We start from the raw sequence: 11,170 nt of genomic DNA, 5'->3' as shown, positions 1-11,170 counted from the left end.
CACATGGCCAAACAAATCATCATCGTGGTGGGGTATCATGTTGATCACTTATTATGCACAAAGCTGGTACTGATGGGAAGAAATAAGGGACCACTTACACAGTAACAGTGACTGCAAGAAAACCCTTTCATTCAAAAAGACAGCGCACCACATTTGAAAATCTAGTAATGGCGGACTGGAATGGAAATTGCGTGTACAGTTTACAAAAACACGTTGTATTAAACTTGAGATTATATGATAGAGTTTATTACTCTCGTGTGTTTCGGTATGTCAGTGTCATATATTTGGAATAAAAATAATGTATTATGCTCGCCAGAGGCTCGCACAATACAAATGTTCTTCCTAATGATACTGATGATACCGAAAACCACTCTGGTAATACCTCTCTCTCTCTCTCTCTCTCTCTCTCTCTCTCTCTCTCTCTCTCTATATATCTATCTATATATATATATATATATATATATATATATATATATATATATATATATATATATAGATACTATTCGACCAAAACTTAGTTGAAAACAATGCAGCAACCTCATAGTCTCTTTAATTGAAATGTAGTTACTAAAGTATATACATGTATTCAAATGTTCCAATTACTTATGTGCAATACTAAAGCACTAAATTATATGATCATTAACTATGGGGCTGGCCCCACAGTATTGTGTTTGCTGGTTTTCGCTTGCGAATGTCTTTGTAAAATAATATCGGGAATTTCACTTGGTCCTCTCAACCTGGCAAAGTTAACGTTTGGACCCTGTCTGTTGATAACTCTAAATTTAGCGCGAGGCTTCGGTTTTGGTTGTTCTATTTCTGATTTCGAAGTTAATCTCTGTAACGGCGGCAGAATACCTCCTCGTATTGGATTCGAAACGGGCAAAGCACCTGCTGGTGGAATTTGAGCAATGCTTGGTCGCCGTAATGGCGGATTCACGGGTGTTTCTCTTCGATGATTCAAGGGTTTCTCACTTTGGTGACTCAAGGGTTTCTCGCCTTGGCGATCGAAGGGTTTCTCTCTTTGATAATTGCCCGTGTGTATCTCACTGGTACTAATTAGGTCAGGAACCGCCTCTTTACCCTTTCCGTGGTCAGTTTTGAATATTCCGATGACTATGTCGGCGAATTTCTGCAAGTCTAAAACGACAAACACCAACAAGAAGATAATGAGAATGGCGATACCAATGCCACCGACGGCCGCTGCCGAGGTCCTGGGATCGGAAGCGGTCGTGAATTTCCGTTTGAAAGCAGACGTAGCGTTCCTGAATACGACCAGTTTCTGGACGATCTGCTTGACGTAGTCCTGTTGTTGTTCTCGCGTCTTATTGACCACACACACGCACTGACACTTGGTTGACCCATCTGTGCTGCTCGCCGCTGGAACTGTGTGAAGAAAACAACACCACGTTATTGGATTCTGTGATTACCACAGGTTTCTAAAACGTTTTCCAAGTAACAAACATATTACAATCTGAGATATAGAGTATTTAATTAAGAGATAAACATTATTTTATGTTACAGGGGAACAAAAAGGACAACTAATAAAGGCTAGAAATGATGGTTTTAACAACAAAAAACCCTTTAGTATCATAAGCCGCTGATGTTGATACATTACCCCCACAAAAACCAAATATACTTCAACTATGTTTTCCTGTAGGTGCATCACACTATAAAGGTCATTTTCAAAATCAAGATGGCGGCTATTGTGAAATCAAAAGCCGTATTTGTACCGAGATATGAAACTGTTTATACAAAGTTATGAAATGATTATAATATAAATACAAACGTACATTTCACCCGCACCACAATGCAGCACTATATATAATATAGTTAATCTGCTACCCAACCCCAAAAACCAAAAGGCCCCCACCCCCACCCATGAAAAACAACCAACATTGTTTTATTCCTTGTCTGTTTCCTGTCAGATCACTGTTCCCTTGATCACAGGTCTCCGAAGGGGCACATACAACAAACTGTATCATTAGGCATGTTGATGATAACCGGGTTCTTACTTGCATGAATTTTAATGCATCGACTCTAGTTACTTGGTAATTGTAAACACGTTTCGCCTATAATTAGGGTTACGGTTTGTTTACCGTTTAAGGAGCGATGGTAAAGTGGTAAAGCGCTGGTGCGCAATCGGTATTGGATCGATCCCCATCGATGGGCCCAATGGGCTATTTCTCGTTCCAGCCAGTATAGATGTACCACGACTGACATATCAAAAGCCGTGGCATGTGCTGTCCTGTCTGTGGGATGGTGCACTAGCTACTAATGCAAGACCATATGTCAAAATTACCAAATGTTTGACACTCAAACCCTGATTATTAATAAACCAATGTGCTCTAGTGGTGTTGTTAAACAAAACAAACTTTAGCAATAACTTTAGCATGGACTTCATGTGATAAATACTATGAATGACTTTGTAATAAAAGGGGCGGGATTTAGCTCAGCAATTGAGCTTTCTCGAGGTGCTTGCGTCGCAGGATCAAACCACCTCGGTGGATCCATTCAATTGATTTTTATTCTCATTCGAACAAGTGCACCACAACATCTGTCTGTGGGAAAGTGCATATAAAAGATCTAAATTAGACAAAAATGAAGTGGGTTTACTCTGATGACGTTGTGACAGAAAGAAAAAGAAATGTTTTATTTAACGACGCACTCAACACATTTTATTTACGGTTATATGGCGTCAGACATATGGTTAAGGACCACACAGATTTTGAGAGGAAACCCGCTGTCGCCACTATATGGGCTACTCTTCCGATTAGCAGCAAGGGATCTTTTATTTGCGCTTCCCACAGGCAGGATAGCACAAACCATGGCCTTTGTTGAATCAGTTATGGATCACTGGTCGGTGCAAGTGGTTTACACCTACCCATTGAGCCTTGCGGAGCACTCACTCAGGGTTTGGAGTCGGTATCTGGATTAAAAATCCCATGCCTCGACTTGGATCCGAACCCAGTACCTACCAGCCTGTAGACCGATGGCCTACCACGACGCCACCGAGGCCAGTACGTTGTGACAGAATTACCAAATGTTTGACATCCAATAGCCGATGATTAATTAAGCAATGTGCTCTAGTGATGTTGTTAAGCAAACCAAATCTTTTGTAATAAAAAGGAGCTGGGTGTATCCCACTTGTAAAGCGCTCGCTTGATACGTTGTTGGTCTGGGATCGATCCCCATTAGGCTATTTTTCGTTCCAGCTAGTGTACCACGACTGCTATATATCAAAGCGCGTGGTATATTCTATCCTCTCTTTGGAATGGTGCATATAACATGTAGCGGGTTTCCTCTTTAAGACTACATATCATAAGTACCAAATGTTTGTCATCCAATAGCCGATGATTAATACATCAATGTGCAGCATGGGCGTACGACCCGGGGGGGGGGGGCAGGGGGGCAATTGCCCCCCCCCCCCAAATTCGGGCAAAACAGTGGGAAAACAGAGGGGGGGGGGGGAATTCGGGCAAATTTTATCTGGGTAAAATGTCGGGCAAATCAACCCCTCCAGCCCCCCTAAATCAAAGAGTCCCCATACGCCCATGAATGTGCTCTTGTGGTATCGTTAAACAAAACAATTTTTTGCAATAAAACTAAATTCTTGATTTAGTTATACATTTCGTTCTACTAATACCTGTCGACGAATGTGATGTTACAGATGTCGTATTAGAAGTTACAACGTCTGTTGTCGATGTCGTTATTTCGGTGGTTCTGTTCGCAGAATCCACAATTTGTTGAGTTGAATTACCATTAGATGCTTGAGTTGAATTATCATCAGATGTAAAATTGTCTACTGGTGTGGTTAACGTCGATTCTGCAAGCATACAGGATAAAAGTTATGAAAACGGCAAGAAACCAAGAAAGTAGAAATGGTAAGAATGTATTTTATTTAAGTTTCTTTTTGTAATAAAAATATTTGGAAAAAGATGACAGTGTTCAAATATAAAATAAAGAAAGAAAGAAAAAAAAGAAGAGAAAACAACCCAAGCTTAAAAAAGGCAAAAAAACAACCACCCTCGAACAAAAAGAAAAACAGAGAAAAAGCAGAACCCCCCACCCCCAACAAACCAAACCAAACCGAAAGACACCCCTCCCCCCATCACCCCAAAACACAAACAACAAACACAGCAACAACAACAAATACCCCGCAATAAAAGCACAAAAAGCAACAAAAAGAAAAACCCCAACAAAAAACGGCAACAAAGCACAACACCACCAATACAAATAATAATAACACTTTTATAACCATTTTGTTAATTTCATACTGGGGTAATCAACCAAGGCAGACCACCATTAGCATGTGCGAAAGTGGCACCCATTTATTTTGTTTCACATACATCTGTACGTTATTCATGATATAGCAATTATATATTAATTGTTCAAACATTACACATCTCATGAACGTGGGTTCATCGTAAACATACTTTGCTTAGTAGATTCTGTTGTCACTGTTGATGCCTCTGTTGCCGATCCACCCAAGACACTACTATTAACGTCCACTGATGATGTCGACAAAGGCGATGCGCCCGTTGATGCATTCATGGTACTGTTGTTTAGGTTCGAAGATGATGTTGACGTCAGTGACGTCTTCGACGATGGACTTTGTGCTTCATCATCAGGGTCCACAGTCATGTCTTGATTTTTTAATATCGATTTTGTGGTAGATGTTAACGTAGACGTGCCACCATTTTTAGATGGGTCACTATTTCCCGCTCCAGACTTATCGTTCGACAGAGGGGTGCCATCAACGTTTGATGTAGTTGTTGTTTGTCCATTTGATGTTGCCTGTGTTGTGAATGTACTTTCAGATGTGATTTGATCCACTGCCGTAACATGACTTCCGAATTCTGATGCAGACGACACGGTTTCAGTTGAAGTTGCTGTAGGTGCCTCTGTAACCCAATCGTCTATGGGTAAAGGTTTATTCGTCACCGGTAATGTTCCTCCCGATGATGCCTGGTTAGTATCTTTTGAGTTTGCTGTACCTCCAGATGTACTAGAGGTTGTTAAAGACTTAGTGGTGACACCAGTGCCATTTAACTGAGACGTAGTACTGACTTGTGGCGAGGCACTTGAAACTGATTTGTCACTGAACTGTGGCGAACCACTGGGCTGTGGCGAGTCAGTGGGTTGTGGCGTGTCGCTTGATGGTTGTGGCGAAACACTCGTTAAGACTATGTTCCCGTCTGAACTAGTGAGCAAGTTACCAGTTTGTGTTTCGTCCGAAGTCACGGGTATATTTGATGGTGACGGTTCTGTCGCTGCTGCCGTCGTCGTTGTTGCTGTAGTCAAAACGGACGTTTGCGATGTAGAAAAAGTAGTAGTTGTCAATGGCAGTGTTGTTGCATTTACACAGTCTGGCTTTGGAACAGTTGACAAATCGTCGAAAATAATTAACGACGTGTTTAAAGAAACTGAAATAAATAATATTTAAATTATTGTATTCACTAAATTATGCAGGCAGTACTTCGCAACTGGTGTAACGAATGAATGAATGAATGTTTAACGACACCCCAGCACGAAAAATTCATCGGCTATTGGGTGTCAAACTATGGTAATGCAAACAAATAAAGTGATGATCAACATCAATATAAAAATTCAAGATTTAAACAAAACCACAGTGTAAATAACCATGAAAAACACAAATATCACAGATAGATACTGACTTTTACCAAATTTATTTGTGCTGTATTAGCCATTCTCAAAGAGAATGTTACACCCCTGCACCACGGTGAGGTTACAGCACGCGCAGGGGCTGGTGTAACGAAGGCGTTGTTATTGTGGGGTGATGAATGACTGTAAGTAATTATACATTCAAAAATATTTTCACAAGACCAGGGGAATAATTCACAAAGCGCTCTCTCTCTCTCTCTCTCTCTCTCTCTCTCTCTCTCTCTCTCTCTCTCTCTCTCTCTCTCTCTCATGTAAGTCGTTTTGTACTGCATTGAGATAGCAAAGTTTCCAACGTTTCATGAATTAGGTCCAATTCTCAAAATCTCTCAACTTTGTGATCTCGCAGGGCATTGAGAAGACATACATGAGCTTAAGAGAGGTTTTTGAATTAGGTCCTTATTTGCGACAATATAACAATTTCATGCTAAAGCCTGCATTTTAGACGGAAACACCCACACACTGCTTTAAGAGGACCAAGTACTTTTACATCTCGCCCTTTACGTATATATGCATTTTACAGGGCCCAATTTCAGAAAACACCGTAAGCCTAGTTTTGCACGTAAACGTAAATCTACGACTAAACCACAATTGTTATTACTATTATAGTTCAACAAATATAGTTAGAAGAACACATATTTCATTTTATTTTGTCTTTAAAATACTCCAGCTTCCATAATGATGTCATTTTCTACGTGAAATTAATGCCAAATACGTGTAAACGCACGACCGGTATAACTGCTAGTAGCAGACGTAAGCTTACGATGTTTAGTAAGATGGGGCCCTGGGCCCCGTTCCACGAAGCAATCATAGCACTAAGATCACCTTAAGTGCATAACTACTCTATGCACTTAAGGTGATAGTAGCGCTAAGATCGTTTCGTGGAACGGGTCCCTGGAATATATACGTATGGTTATGTATAAAACAAATCCTCCTTTCCAGGTAATATGTGTAATGTCATATTCATTCAAGAATTATGTATAATCCCTGAACATTGTAATTATTATACATAATGCCTTGATATGTATTCAGAAAGTTTATACTGAAATTGTTTCATCGATAATTGTAGACCCCCCCCCCCCCCCCCCCCCCAATACGGATACGGAAAGCCTATTAATGAGCCCGTGTCTTCAATAGGTTCAGGTACGTACCATCAACACCTCCCACCCCATCCACCCCACGTCCCCGAGGCCAACCTCTGACTTTGTCAGTAATCGAGTCCAAGGTCGGTTAAAGGGACACACCCTAGTTACGTTTATTTGTTAACCATTACGGCGTTGTTTTTCGCTATTAAACCCCATTTTTCACAAATAAAATTGCACTTTATTTACATTTTATTATTTAGAATACACATTTCCATTCACCTGAAGTGCTTTTTGGTAATCCTGATGTTTGTAAAACCACGAAATGCACTTTTTTGCATTTTTTCACAAGACGTGTTGTCGAGAAAAAACCGTTAAGCAAGCGAGGTCCAATCTATTTTTAGAGGGGATATTTCCATTTCAATGTCACAGACGTTGGTATATCACGTTTTCTCGTGCACGGTTCGCGCAATCAACATCCGATTTGTTGTTGTTCATTTGTGAGATTTTTCTTCACAGTTCGTGAACATTTTCAGTAACAATAAAGTTCAGACAAGTAAGTGTCTCAATACAAAACGTTACAAACCCTTAAAACCAATAATTTTGCTAAGTCTTACGATATCTGGAGAGGGGATAAAACCAGGACAGAACAGTTGGAACATGTCCAGGAGAGGTGAAACGAACGCACCCCAAGTCTGTGAAATTTGTCGTGACGTAGGCATTGTTGTGCTTCGAGCGACATCTACCGGTGACATCAGAATACAAACTTTCAAAATTATTTCAAGCAATTGGGACATGGGGATTCCCATGGTATTTATCAATATAAAACCTGCTTTTTCACTCCATTTGATAAAAACGTGATCTAAGTGTGTTACAGGTTTGTAGATTAACCAAATTATAATTTATTTTCGCTGGATGGAACTAGGGTGTGCGGCTTTAAAACAAATTGTTTTATTTTAAATAAATATACAATACCGTCAAAGCACTTCAGCAACATAAGCAGTGAACCAGTCTTTCTAGATTTTTTGCTGTGATTCTTTTCTTTGACGGCAAAGCGATTTTCCGATAAATAAGCTTGGCAAAAACCTGTTTCGGATTCAAAGGTGACCGCCCAGCAGCGATACCCATCCTTTTCGGCGTTGAGACAGAAGTTCTCACACATTGCAACAGTAACACCATTCCTGTGTGTTGTTATCGTTGTAGTCGACGTCGTGTTCCACACTACAAGTGTTGCGCCTTTAGTGGTTTCCATCCAGCAATCTGAAACAAAATATTAAAGTCGCAGGCCCAAGTTACAACTCGTGAAAATGGATACAACAGTTTGTTTAATCTTCAAATTTAACACATTCGGATAGCTAAAGTGAGAGTGAAACACAAGAGTCTGTGACGTTAAAGCGGGGGGGGGGGGGGGGGGGGGGGGAGAGACGTAGCCCACTGGCAAAACGCTCGCATGATGCGCGGTCGGTTTGGGATCGATCCCCTCATTGGGCCATTTCTCGCTCCAGCTAGTGCACCACAACTGGTACATCAAAGGCAGTGGTATGTGCTATCCTGTCTGTAGGATGGTGCATATAAAAGATTCCTTGCTGCTAATCGAAAAGAGTAGCCCATGAAGTGCGACAGTGGGTTTCCTCCCCCAATATCTGTGTGGTCCTTCACCATATGTCCGACACCATATAACCGTAAATTAAGTGTGTTGAGTGCTTCGTTAAATAAAACATTTCCTTCCTTGAAGCAGGACAAAAATCCTTTAAAATACTCTTTAGCTAGTCTTCATAAACTCGTGCCTTTTAAAAAAAATATGAAAAATGCATTTCGTGGTAATACTAATATTAGTAACATTAGGATGACCAGAAACACTTCAGATGTACGACATTAGATAATTTAAATCAATAAAATTTAAATAATATCCAATTTCAATTATTAAAAATGACTCTAATAGTACAGTATAGTGAAAAATACGCCATAGTCTTTAAAAATTAGGGTCTCTATCGTTAAGCTTTTTTGTTTATTTGCAGTGCGAAAATACATTGATGAGGTGGGATCGGCAGGGTAATCTGGAAAAACGTTTTGTTTAACAATATGCTGTCCTGATAACACGCAACATTGGGTTGGCTGTCAATCAACCATTTGACACTGAAGGTTCAAGCATTTCTGTTTTGGGGCACATCGTCCGAATTTCCAGGTAGACGTGTCCAAGACATGGGCGCTGTGCGTGCGTGCGTGGATTGCGGGGTGGGGGTGGAGGTTGGAGGGATAAATACCCCACCCAAAAAACAAACCCAACCCCCCCCCCAAAAAAAAAAAAACCCCACCAAAAAAACAACAATAACAAACAAACAAACAACCGGAGAAATATTTTTAATATATATAGACTAGAGCTCGTCTCCGTAAACTTTACCTCTTCGAGGTACGTGCACTGTTTTAAAATGTGAGAAATGTGTTTATTGGTATTAGAATCACCAGCATGATTAGAAACGCTTCGGATGTACGGAAATGGGTAGTCTAAACAATAGACCGTAAGTAATGTTTGATTTCAATTACCCAAAGCGGCCCTAACACTAAGAAATACACAGTAGTGTTTAGATACTAGGGTCTGTCACTTAAAGTCTGATGGCTAAACCACTGCAACTCCGAGGCGGGTTTCTTACCAACCTAAACCTCAAATTCCATTTGACTGTACCCCCCCCCCCCCCCCACCCACCCACCACTTGGTATGCGTGTATGTAGTCCGTCTTGTTGATCAAATAAATAGATTCCATTTGGTTGTCCTACGTATGCGTGCGCGTATCCGATCACTCTGCGCATTCTAGATTACGTATATGGATCACGGACAACTGTAATTTGCTCCTAAAGCTAGCCAATCCATTAATACGTGATCCGAGTTCGCGTCCACATCCATGTATGCATCCATAAATACGTGCTGAAATACGCGAAAACACAATTTTTCTCCCTGGATTTTGTAAAATATGAGAAAATAAACCCCAAATGTCTCACTGTCATTGAAGGAAATGCTTTATTTAACGACGCACTCAACACATTTTATTTACGGTTATATGGCGTCGGACATATGGTTAAGGATCACACAGATATTTAGGTAGGAAACCCGCTGTTGCCACTTCATGGGTTACTCTTTTCGATTAGCAGCAAGGGATCGTTTATATGCACCATCCCAAAGACAGGATAGCACATACTACGGCCTTTGATGTACCAGTCGTGGTGCACTGGCTGGAGCAAGAAATAGCCCAATGGGACCACTGACGGGGATCGATCCCAAACCGACCGTGCATCAAGCGAACGCTTTATCACTGGGCTACGTCTCGCCCCCACTGCAATTGATATCATCTAGGTAATGCCAAGTTTCAAAATAACGCATCTGTGTCAGTGAAAATGGATGCTGACACGGATCACGGATCATGTATGAATGGATGGCTAGCTTAAGATGTACATATTTGCGAAACTAATACAAAGAAACGTAGTTACCAATTGTCCGTTCACACACAAACGAGTGCATCTCGGCACAGTTGTTGCTCTTCCACCACAGGCGAGGTGTTTTCTGAGTGCTGGGTGTAGTGTAGTCCGCCAACACGCAGAAGTCGTGTCGTTGGTTGTTCGGTTCAATGGGGGAGTAGTAGATGTACCAGGGGGCGAACGTCCCCAGCGTGTGGCCGTCGTGCCACGTATAAAGCACCGGGGGTTGTCCGTGACCAGCGTCATATAGACCTAGCCACAATTCGGTTGATCTGAATTGTAAAAAAAAAAAAAAAAAAAAAAAAAAAAAAAATGGTAGTTTGTTTTGTTTAACTTTATTAATCATCAACTATTGGATGTCAATTTTTTTTTTTTTAAATTGAAGTTTTAGGATTTATATTAAGGATTGTTGCATTGGTATTTATGGAATATTAATTTATGTTAATTGAAACATAGCGTTTGCAATTAAGAAAAGGCCTACGGCAAAAAGCATGCCGTTGAAAAAAAAAACAGAAAAAAAAGTGCCATGGAGAATTAAAAAGTCCATGATAATCTTCACGGCACTGCTGACTGCCGTGGACAATTGCAATTTTAACCGCAGATATTACTATTGTCGTCCGTGTGATTTAGGTTGGTAATAACGGATGCCAGAAGTAATCACTGAACACTCTCCAAAATGGTAAACTTAAGTCTACAGCTAACGCTAATGGGAAATGACACGTGTGTGGCAACAAGAGACAAACATTTGTCGCTGTTTAGAGACGACGATTGGGATGTGGAGGTGGACAGCAAGTTGAAATATAGGAACATCTGCCAGATCAGGAAGAAACAAGCATTTTGCTAGAGAAAACAAAAGCCATAACTCTGTCACAAATGAAAACATCCACATGATACTCAGCCATTACCTGTAACTCTACATGATAAAGGTGCATGCAAAA

General features: G+C 40.6%; 1 protein-coding gene across 1 annotated transcript in view; it reads right to left on the bottom strand.

The window, feature by feature from the left end:
* Positions 1-540: 540 nt before the first annotated feature.
* LOC121384538 (serine-rich adhesin for platelets-like) overlaps positions 541-11,170 on the bottom strand; it is a 35,623-nt gene continuing 24,993 nt past the window's right edge. The window contains exons 5-9 of the mRNA XM_041514969.1: positions 10,245-10,504; positions 7,737-8,021; positions 4,434-5,423; positions 3,644-3,823; positions 541-1,383 (exon numbers count right to left, since the gene is read on the bottom strand). Coding sequence (XP_041370903.1) covers positions 644-1,383; positions 3,644-3,823; positions 4,434-5,423; positions 7,737-8,021; positions 10,245-10,504 — 2,455 coding nt within the window. The 3' untranslated portion in view covers positions 541-643. The remainder of the gene's footprint in view (positions 1,384-3,643; positions 3,824-4,433; positions 5,424-7,736; positions 8,022-10,244; positions 10,505-11,170) is intronic.

This window comes from Gigantopelta aegis, chromosome 10, assembly GCF_016097555.1.
Source record: "Gigantopelta aegis isolate Gae_Host chromosome 10, Gae_host_genome, whole genome shotgun sequence".
In the NCBI taxonomy this organism is placed as follows: Eukaryota; Metazoa; Mollusca; class Gastropoda; order Neomphalida; family Peltospiridae; genus Gigantopelta; species Gigantopelta aegis.
Note: the sequence above shows the minus strand (reverse complement) of the source record. Positions and strands in the feature narration are given on the sequence as shown.